Source organism: Rhinolophus hipposideros (genome assembly GCF_964194185.1).
Source record: "Rhinolophus hipposideros genome assembly, chromosome: 6".
In the NCBI taxonomy this organism is placed as follows: domain Eukaryota; kingdom Metazoa; phylum Chordata; class Mammalia; order Chiroptera; family Rhinolophidae; genus Rhinolophus; species Rhinolophus hipposideros.
In genome coordinates this window covers 46,724,652-46,747,251 of record NC_138052.1, presented here as the reverse complement: position 1 = coordinate 46,747,251, position 22,600 = coordinate 46,724,652, and the positions used below count along the sequence as shown (strand labels likewise).

Sequence of the window (22,600 nt, the reverse complement as noted above, 5' to 3'; positions counted from 1 at the left end):
AGTTGTGGCTACCAGTTAAGGAATGCCGAAGCTACCAGAAGGTGGAAAAGATCGAATCCTCCCTGAAAGACTCCAGAGGGAAGGCAGTCTTGCAGGCACCTTGATTTCGGATTTCCGACCTCCAAAACTTTAAGAGAATACATTTCTGTTGCCTTAAGCCACCCAGTTTGTGGTAAGTTTTTAATAGCAACCACAGGAAACTAGTAATACAGGTGATACTACCCAGGAGAAAGAATACTCACCACAGTGAGAACAAAGGTTATTCATAGGGGTGGGAGGCTGTTTGGGAGGTGCCTGTGAAGGGTGTTTGGGGGGTTGGCACGTCCTCTCCTGACATAGATACCAGTTATAAGAGGACTTACCTTTTAATAACTCATTAAGCTGTACATTTGTTTCATGTGGCTTTCTGTATTTGTACTTGACAGTTTTGTTTTTTTTAAATTATACCAGTGAAGCTCCTATCTCAAACGTCTGCCTATGTACAAAATCCTATAATCTCTTCACTGGTAAAGTCACGTCACATTTCCTCGATGAAGAAGGTATGAGAAGGAAAAAGGTAAAGCATAGGAGACGGCTGCAGAAATACACATTTGGGAAATTACAAGTGCCACTTTTATTTACCCATCTGTACAGGAAAGAACCAGAAAGTTTCTAGGTATATCATGGAAGGTATGTTTAGCAAGCATCACTGTTTGGCAGCCTTTACTAAGTGATCATAGATTACACACACCCAACAGCCTTACAAATGTTGGTGAAAACTGGGGGGAAAGAGAACACCTGGCTCCTCTCTCCCTATTATGTACACAGTGCTGGTGTTTTACACTCCCCAGCAAGAACCTCTGTAGCACTTATAGTCATACAGAGGTAATATCTTGTGGTCTGTTTTAGATTTCAAAGGTAAAAGTTGAAAGGTTGGCAATCTTGTGTATATGTGTACAAGAAACAATTTGTACAAGAAACTCTTTTTAAGCCAGCCCAGAACACCCCTAAACTGCAGAACACCCCTAAATTGCAGCTAATTGAAATCTTAGCAAGATGCTTATCACCACCCCAGTGAAACCCCAAAGACCAAAGAGAATATTATCAACTCGGAGGGCTAAAGTAAGAGTTAACAGTTTGACTCACAATTGCAAAATACCATTGGAACTGTATGATAATAATGCCCTTGGGTTATGAGGAGACAGTCCACTGATAATAATTTTACGTTCACTGCCACAAGAAATTCATGTCATAAATTGTCTTATTTCTTAAATTTTAATAATTTATGTATCTCTGATTCTACTAGGCTACTGTATATTGTTCAGTGACACTGTATTTATTACCTTCAATAAAAATTAAAATTCCTCTTATTTAATTTCTTGACAACAGAATTTCATATTTAGCCTTTCAATAAACATTGGTAAGTTATGTTCTTAGTTATTGTGATAATCAATAAAGCTTTAATATCAGTATTGATATTTTGTAATTTTTATAGAAATAATGCTTTCGTCTGACACTGCTCTTTTCTAAGCTGTTCAAGTGTCACTGCTATTGGTAAAGAATCTATGAAATACTTGATATGAGGAAGTACTTTGGGATTGTCCTATGTATATTGACATGTAATAATAACTAGTCAACAAATTGTAAGAAAAGACTGTATGTTAACCTCAAGAAAGATGAAATATTTCCCATGTTCAGTTTTCCTGTCTTTTTCCTAGGAGCAGAAGAAAAAAATTTCCCCCCTGCTGGTAGTGTGCCCCCCCCCACCCCGCACACCCCCCCACCCCCGGCAGACTTCTCATGTCTTAAAGGTTAGAATTGCTTCATCCACATTCCTAAACCAAACACTGACAAGGAGGATAGAATAGCCATAATTGCCTTAGACTAATTAAGATTCAAGGTACATGTCTTCCTAATAAACAAAAAGATCTGGAGCACTTTCCTGCCAGCAAAGAAAGGTTGTAGGGTAGGCAATCGACATTGCTGACATAATGACAGTGATTTTTCTTGCAGCAGAATTTGTTTTCAGGCTTTGCAGAATAACCTAATGGTCAATGACACTGTCACCAATTTCTCTTTTTTTCTCCGTACTATCTGTCTACCTTTCAGTTCTTAGGAGTTCCAGCGACCCATCATGTTTTATTCTTTTTCCTTCTATCAGAATCTCTTCTCAGAAAAAGATAAATTCAACCACATAGAAGTGTCATAGTTAGGGTAAGACTTAATATACTACTATCTGTGGTAGATAGAATAATGGCCCCTAAAGATGTCCATGTCCTAATGTCCAGAATCCGTGAATATGTTAAGTTACAGGGCAAAGGTTGCAGATACAATTTAGGTTGCCAAAACTGAAACAGAAACTCAACTCAAAACAAAAACGAACCTACTGGTTCACAGAATCAAACTGCAGAAAAGCGGGAAATGGAGCTGTGTCAAGAAGGCCCAAAACCAAGACATCAGTGTTGTGCCCTCTCCCTGTCGCTGTGCCTTCTATGTATCAGTCCTCTTTACTCAAACCAGCGTAGTCCCCATAGCAGGAAACTTGGGCCAGCCATGTCTCTGCACTGACGACTGGCTGGAGACAAGATGCTGTAACAGCCCAAGTATGTAAGTGTCCCATCGAGAGTTAGAGCATCTGCACAGACATGGTCTTTGGGAGAAAGAGGACGATAGAACCCCTAGCTGCATCTACTAAATCCTAAGAAATAAAGCTGTATTTTTAGAGTTGGACATTTTCAGACTAATAAAAAGGTGTTTTGGTTGCTTTGTGTGGGAAGCTAACTGGGGGAGGAAAGGATTGTCTGGGGAACAGACTTCTATTATTAGCTGATCCGGCACCAAAACTGCAACATATAAAAGGCTATCTCCTTTGCAGGCTGTGTTAGTTTAAGGCCTCCATCACAAAAATACCGTAGACTGGGTGGTTTAAACTATAGAAAATTTTCTCCCAGTTCTGGAGGCTGGAAGTCTAAGATTAGGGCGCCAGCATGGTCATGTTCTGGTGAGAGCTCTTTCTGGATTGCAGATGGCTGCCTTGTTGATGAGTCCTCACATGGTAGGGGGCAGAGAGGAAGTTCTCTAGAGTTTCTTATAAGGACACTAATCCTATCAGGCTCAGGGCCTTACCCTTATGACCTCATTTAACCTTAATCACTTCCATATGGGCCCTAACTCCATATAGTCACAATGGGGGCAAAGGCTTCAACCTATTAATTCTGGGGGACACAAGCATTCAATCCATAACACAACACATATTTACAAGAATGTGAAAACAAAGGCTAATGTGCTTTAAAGCAAGTACCATAGATATTGATCCTTTTTCCGTTGAAGCTAAAAAATAAAACTTGTGAGAAACAGCAGCTTATAAAATTTGGATACTTAAGAGTCCTCTTAATTAAGTCATGCTTAAAATCATCTCCACACTTTTAATTATTTCGTAAAATAGTGTTTGTTCTTTCCAAAGGAAGGGCTTGCATTCAATTACAGTAAAATATTTTTCATTTATACTACAGTGGTTTGGAACCTGGGATAATTCTGACAGAAATGTTTAGTTTCCTTAATATTTTCTTGTGTGCACAAACAGCAAAAAAGAATTCTACAGAAAATATTAAACACCTCAGATCACATACTATTTTCAAGATCCTTAAAGCACCTCCAGAATGCTTGTCAGTAAAAATAATCTACCATCCTTCAGAAAAAATACGAGTACACTGGATATACAAACAAAATGCTAGACCTTGAGAATACTAAGAATAGGGTGTGATCCATGATCTCAAAACTGGCCAAGAGACTTACTATGACATATAAATAATTACTTCTTTAAATGTGATGATGGGAGTTTACTATGGCTGAACCAGTCAGGAAAGAATTCCCATAGGTTGGACTTGAGTCAAAATTTTATAGGACCTACATAAGTAAAAGGAGGGGCAGATGAGTGCAACGGTTCTCATCTACTTTACAAAACAGATCTCTAAAGTACTACTGGGCAACATTAATTGCTAAATGTTCTTAAGAGCAATAAAATGGTGTGTAATTCAATTGTAGATTGAAATAGTCTATAATTCAATTGTTTTACTAATTCAGACTGTCCTTCAACTCAACTGGCCCAAATCAAGCAGTGTTAACAACATACACAGTGATTGATTTATTTTTATTGAAAATACAAAGTAGTATTAAAGAAAACCATTCAAATAAATTACAAATCATTCCATATTCCCCTACACTAACACAATGAATTTCAGTTTTGCATATTACCTTCCACATGCATAAAGATTTTACAGTCACAAAACCATAGTGTGCATACTACTTTATATTGTGCTTATTTTACCTACATATCACAGACACGTCCATAGTTCTACAGTCGTGCAAATAATTACTTTAATGGTAGTGTGATACTTCACTTTTTATTAGCCCACTTTCTTCTTTGCAATGTACAGTATTTCCAATTTTATGCTATTATAAATAAGGCAGACATAAACCTCCTTGTGCATTTACCTTTTTCATTTTGGTTTTTATATTATTCTTTAGGTTACAAATCTAGGAGTAGAATTTATGAGAAAGATATGGTCATTTTTATGGCTGTTTTTATGTAGTACCATGTTACAATCCCAAAGGGTTGTATCTACTTAAAATGCCATCTGAAATAAAACAGTTTCTTTCTAAAATTAAAAAAATAAAATCAGAGGGGTTAGATAATATTAAACTTCTGTATTTAAAGTTAAAAATAGCCTCTGTAGAAAAAATGAAGAGTGTGGCTAGATCATCTAACAAATTACTAAAAGTTTAGATGAGTTAAGCAATGCTTTCCAACTTTTCTGAAGTTATGGCACACATGGACAAAGTTATAGAAAATGGACAAAGGTGTTCTGGCCCAGAAGCCCAGCCACCCTGGCCACCTCTGGATGCTCCAAGAATTATGAGGATCCTTATTGAGGCACATTTGTGACCCAAAGTGCCAGTGTGCGTGGGTTAGAAAGCTCTCATTGAGGAGAGGTTAAGTGACTCAATTGAAGTTACAAAATCTAGTTAGTGGCAGAGCTGGGAAATCAATGCAAATTTCTTCTCAACAAGGTTATTTTCTACTATATCACAATTTGTTCTACATGCTTTCTGACTCTAACATTCAATTTTATATGCAGACATGTCTATATTTAAGAATAAAGAGGATTTTCCAACATGCTTAAACTAAAGATACTTAACCTAGTAATGCACATCAAAGCTGAAAATTAAAAATAGCTTTTAGTATCAACAAATATTTGACTATTTCTCTGCAATTTTTCAGATTTGCCATTCTTTTAAATTTAGTTTGTAAACTCTGAATAGTAATGAACTTTTGCACAGTATCTTGTATATCTGTGGTAGTCAGTAAATAAAGAACAACAACAATAAGTTATACATACAACAAAGGAAAAAACCCTTTTTTTAAAGTGATTTGATTTTGTAGAGGTAGAGAAGATTCCCTCCTTAAATTTCAAATACCCAGTGTTCATGCTACCAGAAAAAATTCACTACAAAGGCATTTCACCTCCTACCATGTGTTCAACATTCTGTATCACCTTTCAAAAGCAGAGATTATAGGTGTTAACCCCACTGATTCAATTGTAAATATACCTAAGAGTTTTCTTGACCATTCATCATTGGGTTATGGTGTAGAGTGGGGGTTAGGAATGAGAATTTACCCATTATGTACCAGTCCACAAGAACAAGCAAGATACTCCAAACCCTACATTTTTTTACGACACCAAAAACAGTGATTACTTGGTCATTTCTATGGATTCAATCAGACGTTATACACACAAACACATCCGTGGGACCGCATGGCACTTGGAAGATTACCCACTATTTCCCACTTATTAAGATCTGGATCATATTTTTCAATGCTCTGAAGGTAAGTTCCCTTTGAGTAGGAATATCCCCCAGTGACATAAATACATCCATTCATGATGACGGCACCACACTCCATCCTCCTTTCCATCATGGGAGCTATCTCTCTCCATTCATTTTGTTCAGGGTCATAACATTCCGTGATTGTAGTTTGTCCACCAACTAGATAGAGCTTACTTTCAAATGGAACTGAACACAATCCATATTCTATTAAAAAAAAAAAAAGCAGATTTTATTAGGATAACAAACAAAAGAGATACCCTAGGGCAGTGATGTAATAATCCTTTACAATTTAGCATACAAAAATAGAGTAGTTAGGACATTTTGATCTCAGCGCACTCCTGCAACACCGGGCCTTAAGGTCCATTCCCTCTCACCTGATTCAGGTGACCTGCTCCTGCCATTCTCTCAGGTCATCATTAAGCTGCCTCTGCAGGACGCTAGGGAGGAACTCATCCTCAGACCACCCTTCTGGGGATTACCCAGCATAGACGTCTTTTATTCTACAGCTCTGGGTAAAGGATGGTAGCAGTCAAGTCCCTCCGACATGAAGACATTCCAGGTAACTGGTGTAGGTTCCCTCAAGTCTTAGCAGCTATCTCTGTAACCGGTGGCAGGCAATCTGGCCTGTCTGTTGCCACAGGTGTCCCACGGATTACCTTGCTTGCCTCTCTTATACTGCTGGTCAAGTTAAGGACACAGGAAGTTAGAAAAACACACAACCATATTAGTGGGGAACTGTAGTCTATCATCTTCAGAAGCTGTGAAAGGTGCTCGAAGGCAGAGGACTGACTGCTGTGTGAGGTGGAGATGGGCGTCTGCCTCCACGGGGTCTGCCTTGCAGGCTGTTTTAATTTTTCCCGTTTTATTGATCTGCCCCATGCACATCCAAATCTGCTGGCTCTTCAACGCAGCAAGATCTTTTGCAACTTCACTTCCTCTTCCTTCTTGCCAAGGCTGGGACTAGGTGAGGCAAGTGAGGCGCACACTGCGAAACGCAAGGAGGCTCTCACTCTGAGCGATGCCTTTAACTCTGTGCCTCCAGCGACTCACGTGCCTCACCCTAGTCCCAGCCCGGTGTTTCCTCCACGCCCGCATTTCTAACGTCACTACCAGCCAGTGAGTTCCTTCTCTGGGAATATCAACCATAAGATTATACTTACAAGGTGTGATCAAACAATACGGTGAATGTTTAAATTAAAAAAAAAAAGTATTACAGTAAAAGACACACTGCCATTAATCCCCCTCAAAATACTCCCCCTCGCTTTGAACACACTTATTCCATCGTCCTTGCCACTTTCTGAAGCAGTTCTGGAAGTCCTCTTTCGTGTCATTAGTTGCACTGTCGTGGCTGCTTCCATGTCCTGAATCGATTCAAAATGTTTATCTTTCGTGGTCATTTTGACTTTGGGGAAGAGCCAGAAATTGCAAAGAGCCAGATCCGGTCAATAAGGTGGATGAGGACCCACCGTGATGTTTTTATTTCACAGAAATTGCTGTACACCAGAAGATGTGTGACACGGAGCACTGTCATGATGATGATTTATGGCACATTTTAAAACACATCTTCTCTCAACTGTAGCTCACACCTGACTGACTGCATGGAACAAGCTGAAACTTGTCACACTGTTCTAGGGTTCAAAGCGCTGCTTCCTGTATTGACGATCCCTGCCTTTCGGTTGGATGGCACTGGGCAGCAGCATTTACATATTTTTGATCAAAACAGAAAGTCTCCATGTCACACGTACGTGTCTGGTACGACAATTCCTGTCAAGTAAAACCATTACAGTGTGTCCTCATCCACCTTATTCACCGCATCTGGCACTGTACAACATCTCGCTCTTTCCCAAAGTCAAAATGACCATGAAAGGTAAATGTTTTGCATCAATTCAGGACATGGAAGCAGTAACAACAGCGCAACTAATGACACTCACGAAAGAGGACTTCCAGAACTGTTCCAGGAAGTGGCAAGGACATTGGGATACGTGTGTTTGAAGTGAGGGGGGTTAATGGCAATGTGTCTTTTACTGTAATAAATTATTTTTTTTATTTAAACATTCACCGTATATTTTGATCCCATCTTGTAAATACTTCTAGTTGCAGACCTGAAGGAAGAGCAAGATTTGTCAGTGGCACTAATATTACAGCAAATAAATGAAGATGTATTTGTTTATTTGCCATTTTCTGCCATTACTGAGCTGTTCCTTTTGCCTGGACATCTCTTCTTTGCCCAGATATTTGTACAGCTGTCTCCTTCGTGTCATTCAGGTCTCATCTTACTGTCATCTCCTCTGAGGGGCCTTCCTTGACAATCCAACCTGAAGTGGTCAGTCAGGCATCTCTACCACATCACACGATGTTAATTCTCTCCACTTCTCATTGTCTGGTATGCTTCTTACTTACTGTCTCACTCTCCCTTCCAACAGTGCAGGACTATGCCCTACCTACTGCTGCATTCCCAGCTGGGGAATGGCAAGTGTCTGGCACCTTGTAAGGACTCAATAAATGTTTGTTGGAACAATAAATGAATGTACCCTCTGTGGCCAAATATGTGCCCCCATTATTTTGTGGAATAAAATAAAAGCTTGTAAGCCCCTCTTTAGAAAGAGAGAATGTACAATCAGAAATGCGATTTCCCCTTTCAGAATGGAAGACAAATTTTTATCAGTAAAGCTCTTGCTATTTAGGTTTTGAACACTAAGAAAAAGTCTCAGAAGATGGCACTTTTGTTTTGAGTCCACTTACTGTTGTTCTCAAGTTTCTGATATCCAAGAAAATAAGATTCCTCCTACCTCTGAAAAATCCATTTGCTACTTTCCAGTTATGTACAGGTAGAATTTTTAATAGGATTTAGTTGATTTCAGTACTTATGAAACATTGTTTATATAAATTATACGAATCATTCCATCAAGTGGTTATTACGAAAATTAACGATTCAAAAATTTTATCAGTTGATGTGAATGGACAATGAGCTTACTAGGCTTTTCTTAAATTATTCAAAGTTTACCAAAAAATCCTCAATTTGTAATTCTTTTGTTAAGAGAGGTATCTCAATCTTTCTATAGCAGTAAAAATGTTTAAAATAAAGTGATTCCTGATAGTTTTTCCCCTTACCCTAATACAACATAATGTTATGTTATTGTTTGTTGACGGAAACTTTTTCTTCCTCAGCTGTAACTGCCTTTTTTCTTGTTGGTCACACTACGAAGCTATTGAGGTCAAGGGATTGTGTCTTGTTTAGTGAGCTCCTAACGTTGTACATAGCACGTAGGAAGCGCTGAGCAAATAGCGGTTGGACAAATGAATGAATGAATTAAAAAAAAAAAAACATGTTAAAAAACTATATTTACTTCTTAAAAGAATGCCTAATTCTTAAAGCTATAAGGTGCATGTTACATTTTTTTAATTTATTGGGGTGACAATTGTTAGTGAAATTACATAGATTTCACGTGTACAATTCTGTATTACATCATCTATAAATCCCATTGTGTGTTCGCCACTCAGAGTCAGTTCTCCTTCCATCATCATATATTTGATCCTGCTCACCCTCATCTCCCTCCCCCCACCCTGAATGAACAATTTTAAACCAAGCATGGGAATGGCACCATCTGTCATGGCTCAGAGTTTACAAGAAAACATTCACTATAAATACATGAGTCTGTATTCAGTGTTACATGAGTGATATGAACAAAGCCATGTAGGGAATTCAGAGACAACCACAATATTACCAGGTATTCCATATCCACTGAAATGATTTACATTTTTTTCCTAAAGACTTTTGCCACTGAACAGACCTGTACAGTTTATCTAACCTAGCTTCTTTATTTTACTGGAAAGATCCAAGAGCTTAAGCCACCGCCCACGATTAGGTAAGTAAATAAACAGGAGATCCAGGAGACAGCTCTCTCCTGACTTGACACAGCTCTCCACAGGTTTTTCTCCTTAATCACTTACTGCTTCTTCCCTGTTCTTCATGCATTCTTTTTCCTCAGCTTATCCCTTCACTCCTGCTATTTTCCAAGATTCTGCCCATAGCTGTACTGTTCATCCCACCCTCTGAAGGCATCTCATTCATTTCCACACCCACAGCCATCATCTCCAAGCAAACAACTCCCACATCTCTATATTTAGCTGCACTCTTCCTCCTGAGCTGCAGACCAACTGCTGGACAGCTCTTCTGGGTTATCCAACTAGTTTTTCACATTTAACTACAAAACTGAGCTCATCATCTCTCCACTGCTCCCTTCCTACTGGCTGCTCCTTCAATGCTCCCCATCGTCCCAATCAACCAAACAGAGGCCTGGAATAACTGTCAACTTCTTTCTCTCCCTCATCTCCTATATCCAATCAGTCAAGGTTACAATCACTACCAATTCAATCAATGTTGAATTTATAACATTCCTCACATCTGCTCGTTTTCCACTCCTACCACTTCAGGCTTTCAGCATTTCCCACCTGGTTTATTACCAATAGTTTTTGCAGATCTCCCTGCAGTCTGTCTTTCTCCGAATCTATTCTAAAAGGAGCGCTCTTCTTAAAACTAGAACTGATCACACAGTTCTCTTGCTCTGAAACCTTTGGCAGTTCTTTATTTTTTTTTTAAATTCTCCTGACTACCATTCGAAACCCTCCATGATATACTCAACTGAACTCTCCCATCCTCTCTTTCATTCTGCCCTCTTACATCTCATTCGTATACACTTACTCCCAGGTACTGGAATAAACCTCAAACTTTCCCTTCTGCCTTCCTTCATTGGCTAACTCTCTGCCAGAAAACCCTCCCTCAAAAACTACCTTCCCTAATTGCAGCCATTCTTTAAAAAGTCCCAAATCATAACAACCTATTCCTGGAAGCTTCTAACATTGCTAGATTCCCCTTAATCAGACTCAAGCTCTCTCTATCCTCAAGTTCAATAGCACTTATTTATAAGATTGTCTTGTAGTCCACTTATGAATGCATATTTGCTACTAGATTCTGAGTTCCTGTCACAGTAGAGACTAGCCCTTAATCATCTTTGTATCTTATATAATAACTAGAATGATATCTTTCCCAAGGTAAAGTCTCAATAAATGTTATCTTGAATTTAATGGAATTATAGTCCCCTGTTTTTCAATTTACAAAGCTACTGCCTTTTAAAGGCATTAAGGAAAAAAAGATAACATTTATATTACATTTTAACAGTAATGATTTCTTTGCAATCTAAGTTATGTATACTGTAAGGTTGACAAGCTCAAGACTGACATTTTTGTTCCTCAGGCGGTGCTCCTAAAATACCTAAGCAGCATATCTTGTGCTAATTCAGAAGCTGTAGATCCAAATGCTTCTAAAGGCTCAGGAGGTAACAGAATGGCTGAATGAAGCCTGCTAGGGGTAAGAAAAGATCAGCACAAGGCCCCCTAGGTCTGTGACATGATGAGAATGGGACAGACTGTGGTGACAAGGTGCACACAAGCCTCTTCTAAAGGAAACTGCCACTATTTGACCCCAATGATCGCTGCCAGAATGGAATATGGTCTGAGGCTGCCAGTTCTTCTCATTTTCCTAAAATCCAGAAATCATGATTTTTATTTGAAATCTCCTGAATTTTAAATAGTAGTGGTAACAAGCCAGTTAAAAAATGTTTTAAACACTGTCAGAGCCAAAGAGAATATACCATGCAGGGTGCTAATTTGATAACTTTGTTTTTTATCTTACTTCAGGAAAAAGTCCAATGTAAATCAAGATTTTACAAATAGAATGATAAGTTCCCACTGATTTATACTGTAATTTAATATTTATTTCTGATTGATTTTTCAATTTTCCATGGCTTTTCACACTGTTTGAAGTCTCACTGTCTTTTAGACTCTCAAGCAAGCAGTTAATAAGTTATATATCAACTTAAATATGCTGTGGGATATTTACTTTTAAAAGAACCCCTTTACGAAACATGTATTAAATTTGTAATGTAAATAATTGCCCTCTAATTGGTTAATTTGACTCTTCATACTATATTGGATTTTCTTTGTAAAGATAACTCAGAGTAATAACTAACTCATGGTGAACATGAGGAGCAGATGATCTAAGTGTGGTTACTGAGGGCATGGTGCTCCCAGCCAGACTGCCTGGATTTGAACCTCACCTCTAAGAAGCACTAGCTGGCTGACCTTGAGCAATGTATTTACTCTCTGTGTGCTTTAGATAATAGAAATGATAGGTCTGGCCCGGTGGCGCAGGTGGTTAGAGCTCCGTGCTCTTAACTCCGAAGGCTGCCGGTTCGATTCCCACATGGGCCAGTGGGCTCTCAACAAAAAAAAAAAAAAAAAAAAAAGAAATGATAAATGCGATCAACAATAGCACCTCGCTCATAGGATTGCTGTGAGATTTAAATAGATTAATACATGGAAAATTATTGGACTAGTTAGTGCCTGACACATACTCACTGAATAAAATGTTAGCTACTACTCAGGGTGAGCTGTTATTAGTAGGTTGGTGCAGAAGTAATTGCGGTTTAAAAGGTTAAAAATAATTGCAAAAACTGCAATTACTTTTGCACCAACCTAATACTTTTCCTTATAACTTCATTGGTCGTAACAGAAAGTGGTGAGGAGTCTGGAATAATACATCTGGGCTACTAGGACACAGAAGCTACCCATTCCATGAGGTCTTCTGAGCCAGGACAGCCTGCAGCTGAAGTCTCTTGTGTAAAGCTCATGGCATATGGAGATACAGCACCAGATTCAGCTCTGCTCTATGTAAACTGTGAGATGACATTTCTGAGATGCGGGTGTTAGCCACACTGGTCAAAAGCAGGACAGTCTGCTTCCTTAAGGATAGGCAGGGCCGCCGTCACTCTCTAACGCCAGCGCCGCCTCTAGCTCGCCGAGCTCCAGCCGAAGGAGAAGGGGGGTAAGTAAGGAGGTCTCTATACCATGGCTCGTACAAAGCAGACTGCCCGCAAATCTACCGGTGGTAAAGCACGCAGGAAGCAACTGGTGACAAAAGCCGCTCGCAAGAGTGCGCCCTCTACTGGAGGGGTGAAGAAACCTCATCGTTAGAGGCCTGGTACCGTGGCACCCGGTGAAATTAGACGTTATCAGAAGTCCACTGAACTTCTGATTCGCAAACTTCCCTTCCTGCATCTGGTGCGAGAAATTGCTCAGGACTTCAAAACAGATCTGCGCTTTCAGGGTGCAGCTATTGGTGCTTTGCAGGAGGCAAGTGAGGCCTATCTGGTTGGCCTTTTTGAAGATACCAACCTGTGTGCTCTCCATGCCAAACGTGTAACAATTACGCCAAAAGACATCCAGCTAGCACGCCGCATACGTGGAGAACGTGTTTAAGAATCCACTATGATGGGAAACATTTCATTCTTTAAAAAAAAAAAAAATTTCTCTTCTTCCTGTTATTGGTAGTTCTGAATGTTAGTTATTTTTTTTTTCCCATGGGGTCAAAAGGTACCTAAGTATACGATTGCAAGTGGAAAAATAGGGGACAGAAATCAGGTATTGGCAGTTTTTCCATTTTCATTTGTGTGTGAATTTTTAATATAAATGCGGGACAAAGCATTAATGCAAGTCAAAAGTTTCAGTGAACAAGTTTCAGCAGTTCAACTTTATAACAATTATAAATAAACCTGTTAAATTTTTCCGGACAATGCCAGCATTTGGATTTTTTTAAAACAAGTAAATTTCTTATTGATGACAACTAAATGGTGTTTGTAGCATTTTTATCATACAGTAGATTCCATTCATTCGCTATACTTTTCTAACTGAGTTATCCTACATGCAAGTACATGTTTTTAATGTTGTCTGTCTTCTGTGCTGTTCCTGCAAGTTTGCTATTAAAATACATTAAACTTAAAAAAAAAAAAAAATAGGCAGGTTGCTTAGTGGTTATAGCACCGTTTACGCAATCAGACCGCCTGAACTGAGTCCTGGTCCACCACTTCCAAACTGTGTGACCTTGGATAAGTTACTTATCCTTTCTAAGCCTCCATTTCCAAATATGTAAAACAGGGGTAAACAATACCTACTCATAGGGTTGTAGTTAGAATTTAAGGTAATATTACATGCAAAGTGCTTAGTCAATACCTAACTTATGAAAAGTGCTCAAGAAGGTTACCTGTTTCTATTACTCTCAGATAGGTCAAGCTTGTGAATTTCAATTATGCTCTCCAGTAACCCACTTAGAAGTGATGCTATATGGAAAAGGACTCAAAAGTAGTATAGTGATTTGGTGATATGAATCTTTTCTAATGAAAAAAACTTAAACATAACTAACAGGCTATAGCTTATGCTTCCCCCGAGCTCTTCACAAAGAGACAAGTCAAAGAACAAAAGACACCACAGAAGGCAGGCCATTCCTTGTGGGCAGACAACACGTCCCCTTTATGATTGCTAAAATGAGGCCAACGTGAGGCTCTGCACACCGTAGGAGTGAGTGCTTAACAGTTATTGAAACCCAGAAAGACCACGCTTCTAAAAGAAGAAACCATCTTCTGTTGAACTTAATCAACAGGTATCCTTCCCAACTATTTGTTAGACTAGTGCTTTTTAACTGCTTATAAAAATTGTGTTTTGGGGCTTATAAAAATAGTGTTTAACTGCTTAAAAAATCTGGGCCGGATAGCTCAGTTGGTTAGAGTGCAAGCTCTGAACAACAGGGTTGCCGGTTTGATTCCCACTTGGGCCAGAGAGTTGCGCCCTCCGCAACTAGAATGAAGACAAGGAGCTGCCGCTGAGCTTCCGGAGGGGTGGACGGATGGCTTAGTTGGTTAGAGCGTGAGCTCTCAACAAAGTTGCCGGTTCGATTCCCGCACGGGATGGTGGGCTGCACCCCCTGCAACTAAAGGTTGAAAACGGCGACTGGACTTGGAGCTGAGCTGCGCCCTCCACAACTAGATTGAAGGAAAATGACTTGGAGCTGATGGGCCCTGGAGAAACATACTGTCCCCCAATATTCCCCAATAAAAAAATTTTTTTTAAATTGTGTTTTATATAATATATGTAAATGAAAGCACATAAGGAATATGAAACACACAAAAAAGAATCTAAGTGAAAAAAATTTTTAAAAACTACTACTTTTAACCACACAGGCTTAAAATACATGTAGTATAAAGACATGAAGGAAAGTATTTAAAGACATGATCTAATCTGAATAATCTACATTGTGATTATTGTTACATGGAAATATGAGTATTTTGAGCCTTTTAATTACACCATGTGTAGTCTACTATAAATGTAGTATTTTTTATTTCCAGCCCATTTGTAGCCATCTCTTATGCTGATAAGCTGTATCACAACATGTACTACTGACAGTATTTTGTTACCTGGATGTGGACTGGAGGTGATGAGGCTCCATTCGTTGATGTCTGAATTGTAGCTCTGGACCTTGTCATAGGTACAGCTTCCTCTGTAGCCACAGTGTCCACCAATGACGTAGATAACCTCATGTAAGACACAGGCAGTAGCATTTCCCACGCCTGGGGTAAGTAAAATCACATTAAAATCACATTTTCAGCTGATCTTTCATTCTGTTTTACGATGAATACCATATTGGTTTTGTTATTATTCACATAAGGCATGTAATCCGAGGGACTGAAGAATAAAAAAGAAAAGCTCCTTGCACTCTTAAAAGAGGGTGAGACATTTACAAAAATAATTAGAACACAGGGTACAGAGCTGTGGTTGTTTAGAGCAAGGAGACATTGCTTTTGACTAGGGAAATCATGGCAGGAGGTGGCAAAATTTGACCTCGGCCTTAGTGGGTAGGAATTTGGCAGGTAGAGGTTAGAGGAAGCCATTCTAAATGAGGCAAGGCAAGTGCAAATGCTTATTGGGCAATCCAAGTAGCAGTTTTGATTCTGGCATACCTGGGGTTGTCTCGTGGGAATTAAAATTGGCATGGTAAGTTAGAGCCACATGGCAAAGAATCCTGATGCCCAACTAAGAAATCTGGACTTAATTCAGCAGGATTTTCAAGCTTTTTAAACAAAGCAAGGGAGGGATTACAAAGGTAGAAAGGTAGAACTGATCCAGGTGCAATGTGTTAAGGGTCTGCGTTAGAAGGGGCTTTGGGTATAAAGCGAAGGGCAAAGTGACAAGAGACACAGGTAAAACAGATAAGCCCTGATAACTGACTGAGTTGGACACAAACAAGACGCATTATGAAATCCTGAGCTTGCAAAATTGGGAAATGTTGATGCCATTGAAAAATACAGAGGAGGAGAAAATAGTTTTAGCAGGGGAACAAGAAGAGGGAAGAAAAATGATGAGGTTCATTTTAGTTGAAAAGTCGGTTTAGTCTTTCAACAAACTTTTAGCACTGCTACATGCAGGGGTGCAGTTTAATCTCCTTGTTTATTTCTACTCTAAAACAAAAGTGAGTTTATAAGCAAGGCAGTTATGGGCGGGGGGGGGGGGGGAAACGTGTTAGGAGTTCCTAAACAGCCAACTATTTCTTCTCTGTATCTTCCTGAACCAAAAAAGGAAATGAATTTGAAATTTGATTCTACCCAATTTAAGTTCTCATTACCAGAGAAAACTGCTAGTTCACTTCAAGACTACAAAATAAAACAAATTGGGAAAAATGTTATTATTTCTACAGAAAAATGTGAAACTAAAAGTTCAGCATGAGTCTGATCACTGGAACCAGTACTAGCCCAAAATGCATAACTGACAAAAGTGTGACTGTAATGCAGGGACTCAGCTCCTGCCCCCACAACACAAAAACGCAGGATATGGTGAGGCCAAAAAGGAACAACGCCGGAGCCATAGATAGGGGAGTCATACCACTGTATTCTCGATGGCGGTTGGTCGAGACACAAAAGCAAACATCTGTCAGTACCCCAACGAGGGGTCTTCCCGCACCCTAGTCTCGCTGACAGCCGCGCAAGACACAGGAAGTAGGATCAACATGAGCCGCAATGTAATCTGCTCGCTAAGTGCACGTGCTAGCTGCAATCCGCTATCCGCTTCACTGCCAACCCAGCAAACAACCCGCGTACCAAGGCAGTTATATCAGTGGCTAATGGCTAACTGGTAACAGCTGATGGCCAACTAGTCACAGCTGATGACCATCTACTACCCGAGCCCGCACCTTTCCATGTGAGGACGAGAGCCTGGAAACTGCTCTCTGGGACTCTGTCCCCACAGTTACCCTTCCTTGGGATGACTAGATATAACGAAGAATCAAACCTTCAAGATAAAAGCAAAAAAAAAAAAAATCGTAATGTCAGACCCAGCTGGCAGGTGGGGGAGGACTTTGGCATATGAGGGTCTCCCATTCCACTCATGGCTGAGTCAAGTACACATATGGCTTTCTTTCACGGTGCATACACCATTGCAACATTTTCTCATCAGCAAGCATTGTTTCAAATGATTTAACAAAATTTTGGCAAAGTAATACATTTCCATCCTCAAAGAAATGTACCGTAAACTACAAAACCATTGAAACTTATCTCATCATTAAGAAACAGAGTCAGAAATGTATCCAGGTTTGCAACAGCTGCTAAAATATTTCCAATGTCCTTTTTTTCTTCTGTGGAAGAGGCATCAGACAGGACATTTAGAACCACCTTGGAGAGGAGACCTAGAATCCGTAAGTGGGGGACATGCTCAGGCAGTCAAAAACCAGAGCAACAATAGCAGTGGACTTTAAGCCACCTTCTCCCACCCATCCACCCACTGCTGAATTTTTGGGCATGCAAGACAGCAGTCATGATTTAATATGAGAGTTACTTCTGCCCTATCAGAGCTGACACGTTCTATAATGATGCTCATGAAGGCAATGCCTAACACTTACTGAGTGCTCACTCTGTGCCAGACACTGTTCTAAGCAGTTCACCTGCATAAATTCATTTCATTCTCTCAAAACCCTAAGTTATATAATGTTGTCACCTCCATTATTCAGATGGCAAAACTGGGGCACAAGGAGATTAAATAATTTGCCCAAGCTCACCAGCAAGGAAGTGGAAGTCGGGATTTGGACCCAGGCAGTTTGGCTTCAGAAGCAGTGTGCCTGATCACAAGACCATTCTGTTTCTCAGGCTTCCTGCTTGTCATCCATGGATCACACCAGGTCAGATTCCCACACCAGGTCAGATTCCCACACCCTCACTAGTGTTAAAAAAGAAACAGAAAGGCCTGGGAAGAAACACTGGGGATGAAATGACACAAATTTGGTAACAACCTACCAGTTGTTTCTGTGCAACTCCCCAGCACCAATGAACACATGTAATTAAATACGATTCCAGTTTAACTTTTTTTCCAGTGGGAGGGAAGGAGAGCAAGGCTAATCTAGTGCCAAACAGCAGAAACTACCGTATTCATCAGACAGATACTGAGACACAATAACGTGCCTCGCTCTGGGGGCCACGTAAGGGAGGATACGGAATCTGCCCCTCTCTTTTACTCTATGAGACAAGACTTGAATCAGAAAAGCAGTGGCTATTTGTCTTTAGTTTTTGAGAGAAAGTAATTTGTTACACCCTGCAGGGACCAGACCTTTCAAGAATTTAATAAAAGACCTTTTAAAAGAGAGGTGATCAAATGATGAAAGGAAAAAGCAGAATATTTAAGAGCATAATAAAAAGCAAGCCAAAATAAATAAATAAACACAAATAAAACTACCCAGCTTTCTCTGTTTAGCCTTTGACTTAGATATAAATTCTTAAGAGTCAAAGCAAGATCTAGGCTCAAAACAAGCTGTAGAGTAAGTAGAATGAATTATACTGCTTTCTAATATAAATGATATATCTTTTCTAGCCTGAGTAGTGCACTGTAAGCACATAACTCAAACAAGCTACATTATGTTTTTACTTGGAACATTCTGTAAATTACTTGTATAATCTACTATAATTCCTAGATAGCATTCCAAAGTGATAAATTCTTTTAAAAGTTATCTCAAGAGAAGCAAGACCAATGGCCCAACACCTAAAAAATACAGAATAAACGTAATCTGCACTTACCTTTAATCATGTTGGCAATAGGTATCCATTTCTCTTTTAATGGATCATAGAACTCGGCCTCTTCTGCTGGAGCCCCTTTTCTGTAACCACCTAAAGCATAGACACAGCCACCCAAGGTGACTGCACAGTGGTAATACCTGGCATTGAGCATTGGCAAACCTTCTGTCCATTCATCACTTTCACTATTATAGATCCACACTGTGTCAAGAGCTTCTATGTTATCCGTCCTGTAACCCCCAGTTACATAAATGTTGGGTCCCAAACATGTAACACCATAGCTCTCCCTAGCATAATCTGGTATTTCTGCTCCCTGAATCCAAACATTTGTCAAAGGATCCCATATGTGAACCTCTGATAAAGGATGCCAGTAATAGCCTCCAATGATATACATTGTGGCTGTGGACCTCTGGGAAATCTCTTTGTGCATGGGATTCAAAGCATTGTATATTAGAGATCGTATCTTATTTTCAGTTAGTAGGCAGCTTCTTTGAAGGCCTAACGCTGTTTTTAAATATACTGGATCTATATCTATGTTGATATAGCTTAGTAGATTATATAGGCATTCAATTCGATTTTCTACATCATGAGCAGTCCACTTAATAACTGGCTCTATGATGGCTTCTTCTTTCCAAACACTGAGATTCTTTCTGGACAAGATAAAGAGGAACTTTTCCAGGCTGATTTCCAGAAATTCTTCTTGTTGCCATACTTCCTTAAACCTTGAACACAGAATTCTTCGAGATTCCTTCTCTAATTCTGGACACACGTGAAATTCTGCAAAGGAGTGCATTCCAATACAATTATCAATATCCAGGTGCCTTACCAAAAACTGCTCACAAGCTTTCTTTACTGAAAGGAACTGCAGCAGATCTGCTGCTTCAAGGAGGCTTTGAACATTTCTTTTAGTTATTTCAATTTGGGAAGTGTATGCATAATTTACAAGGCCTTCCAAAATATCATGGTGGATGCCCGAGATTTTTATTTTATTTTTAAATTTTTCTTTCATGTCAGCTGTGAACATTGCCTTAAAATAATTGCTGCAAGCAGCTAAAACAGCTCGGTGACAATGGAAGATTATGCCTGAAGGACACTGAAGGGTAATATCAGTAAATAATCCATCCAAGTAAAATGTTCTGAATGCATCCAGAAAATCCACTGGATGCGTTGAATCCTTGAAAAGGTAAATGTAATCTTCTTGTCCCTTTAGAGCCATGGCTGCAATAAATATGAAACAATAAACATGGTTTTAATTTCGCATGTAACCTCAAATAATCAATGCTAAATATTCCAATATTATCATGATTGACTGGCATCAAATATACTGCAAAACTAGACCAACTTCAACATTCTAAGCAACAAATGCAAAATGTGGACGGACTATATGATGAAGTATATGGTGGTCACCTTAAACTCAGGGTAGCTCGGAATCTGAAACGAAGCCCCCGGATTTTTCAGTAGTCCTTTCTGGAAGAAATACTGATTTGCTGCCCCAGTTACCCAGTCTCCACAGTCGGCCCCGAGCTCACAGTCGGACAGACATCCCACACCTGGCAAACCAAGTGTCCGGGGGTCACCCCACCCGAGGCCGGACTTTGGCCATCTCTGTTCGGCCCCAATTCAAGTCAGTTCGAGATGCTAAGAGGAATGATCGAAATACAATGCGACAAAAAGAAGTCTCAGAAAAGGAAAATCTTGTGCCTTTCTGCCGCAGGCAGGAGATAAAGGAAAGGGGCGCGCGGGGGCGGGGGAGGGGGCGCCCCCTCCCCCGCCCCCGCGCGCCCCCTCCCCCGCCCCCGCGCGCCCCTCCCCCGCGGTGCCGCAGGGGTTCCGCGCGCCCCGCGCCTGGGTTCCCGCCCGCAGGCCGCCCGCGGGGCCCGGTGACGCGGGACGCCGCACAGGTGTGGGGAGGGCGCCGCGGGCGGCCCCGCGCTCGGCCCAGCACGGCGCCCGCGCGGCCATTGTCTGCTCCTCCGCCGCGGGCGGGCGGGCTCCGGAGACGGCGCGGCCTCGCTCTCCCGCGCCGGGTCCTGCTCGCTGCCCGCCGGCTGGCCTCGGGCGGCAAGTTCGCACCGCACCTACCTCCAGTGGCCACTCCGGGACGCGGTGCTGGCCCGCGGGCTAGCGGCGAGCGGGAGCGGGAGCCGGAGCGACTCCGGAGCCTCTGACCATCTTTGGCAAAGGCGCGGCGGAGGCTGCCTCCTAGTGCAGCTCCAGCCCACCAGCGGCTCCTATTTTGGTGCCTCGGCTGCAGCCCGCCTCCATCTGATCAGCCCCCCGCGCGGCCCGGACTCCCGGCCCCTGGCGGGAATGCCGGGGTGGGGGGCCGCGCTGCCAGCAGGAGCCTCCGGGGCGCTTCGCCCCGCAGCAGGTGGGACGGTTGCCCTGAGGAGACTGCCCCCGCCGCTCGCTTTCCCCTCTCCTGGGGTCTGTGTCTAACGCACACGCGCAACTCAAACATTTTTCTCTCTAGACAAACTCGGTAAGTCCTGAATTAAGAGCACATAATGGGGGCTGAGAGGGGGCTGCCCTTTGCCCTTCTCTCAACAGCTCCAACCAGGCCCGGCCGGGGAAAGTGTGGGGAAAATGCAGCAAACCTAAAGGTCGGGGGTCGAGGTTGTCTTCAAAATGCCAGAAGTAGCTGCCGCTTTCCCACGAACGCCATCCCGCCTCCAGCAGAAAACTCAGGAGGGAGCCTCTGGGGTTGATTTGCACACTATGGGTTAACCTGGAAGCTTTGAGAAAAACTGGGAGCAGCCAAGGTCAAGGATTCAGGTTACCGTATTTAGAGCAGAGTAGCTGGAATGAGCAGCCTCCATCCAGTCTTTCCTCCTGACAACAGCCAGTCTAACTACATAAAGATGTCCATGTGCTACACCAGAAAGTTCATTTTCTTGTTCCAACAAAAGCCAATATCAAATATTTTCATTCATTTATTTGCAAGACTTTACTGATTGCTTGATAGGGCTAGACATTGGTAAAAGAGTGGTGAAAGATGGCCCATGGCTGTCCTGAAGCTTAGAGTCTAGCCACTTTAAGAGAGGAAGGAGACCAGCATGAAAGGCACACTAGAGGCCCAGGGTGGTATCTCAGAGTGTGGTATGAAAGACAGAACATACAAATGGACAATGGCTGGACTGTATAGGACAGAACTCTGAACCACATAAGCAGCCCAGGAAGCCAAACCACAACCTCTGCAGCAATTGGACCAGAATAAGACTGGTCAAGATTGCCAGCTTCCATATTTTTACCCTTACCTCCAACTCAGGACCAACCAGAGAAAGCCAAATATGCTCCCTGAACCAATCACACAAAATACCCTCTGCTTCTAATAGCTGGTCTACAGCTTTCCCAGGCCAGTCAGAGCAGACCCCAGACCTTCCTCTTTTTTTCACTTTTATGTAAAGCTTTTCTACTCCCCTACCTGTCTTTGAGCCTGTGCCAAAGGCAAGTAATGGTGGCTGACTCAGTTATAGCAAGATCCAAATAAATAGCATCTGTTGTCATTTGGGTGGTTTTAGTTTAATTCCACATCTCAGACCATCTCAATGCAATTATGTGGGATGCTGCTTATGCAGCACCCACAACCAGTACCACCACCCCACCCAGACTTCTTGGGGTGAAGACCTAGGAATCTGCATTCTAATCAAAGGCATCAAGTGATTTTTTTGCAGTTAGAAGAATATATGTTGGACCCAAGATGGAAGAAAAAAGAAAGGTTTAATATCCAACATGTGGTTTACAGTTTAGTAAAGAAGGAAAGTAAATGAAATTTAGTTTCAGGCTTAAGGTTC

The 22,600-nt window shown here is 41.2% G+C and overlaps 1 protein-coding gene and 1 pseudogene across 4 annotated transcripts; one reads left to right on the top strand and one right to left on the bottom strand.

The window, feature by feature from the left end:
- Window positions 1–4,107: 4,107 nt before the first annotated feature.
- KLHL23 (kelch like family member 23) lies at window positions 4,108–21,500 on the bottom strand. Of its 3 annotated transcripts, none has more exons than XM_081052150.1 (4): window positions 21,404–21,500; window positions 18,810–20,024; window positions 15,171–15,323; window positions 4,108–6,069 (listed from the first exon to the last, which is right to left on the bottom strand). In XM_081052150.1, the coding sequence occupies exons 2-4, from the start codon at window positions 20,020–20,022 to the stop codon at window positions 5,759–5,761; spliced, it is 1,677 nt and encodes a 558-aa protein (XP_080908276.1). In that variant the 5' UTR covers window positions 20,023–20,024; window positions 21,404–21,500; the 3' UTR covers window positions 4,108–5,758. The 3 variants fall into 3 exon arrangements, with proteins under 3 accessions (XP_080908276.1, XP_080908275.1, XP_080908277.1); XM_081052149.1 differs by lacking the exon at window positions 21,404–21,500 and adding an exon at window positions 20,889–21,193; XM_081052151.1 differs by lacking the exon at window positions 21,404–21,500 and adding an exon at window positions 20,214–20,354.
- LOC308498970 (histone H3.3A-like) lies at window positions 12,772–13,182 on the top strand (annotated as a pseudogene). Its single transcript has one exon. The product of its transcript is annotated as a histone H3.3A-like (transcript).
- Window positions 21,501–22,600: the final 1,100 nt, after the last annotated feature.

What these genes read in the sequence shown, in the direction of transcription:
- KLHL23 (XM_081052150.1), bottom strand. Translation starts at nt 20,022, where the DNA reads ATGGCTCTAAAGGGACAAGAAGATTACATTTACCTTTTCAAGGATTCA. An exon ending in TATTGCCAACATGATTAAAG is followed by an intron (nt 15,324 to 18,809) that starts GTAAGTGCAGAT and finishes TACTTACCCCAG; the next exon opens with GCGTGGGAAATGCTACTGCC. An exon ending in CACCTCCAGTCCACATCCAG is followed by an intron (nt 6,070 to 15,170) that starts GTAACAAAATAC and finishes TTTTTTTAATAG; the next exon opens with AATATGGATTGTGTTCAGTT.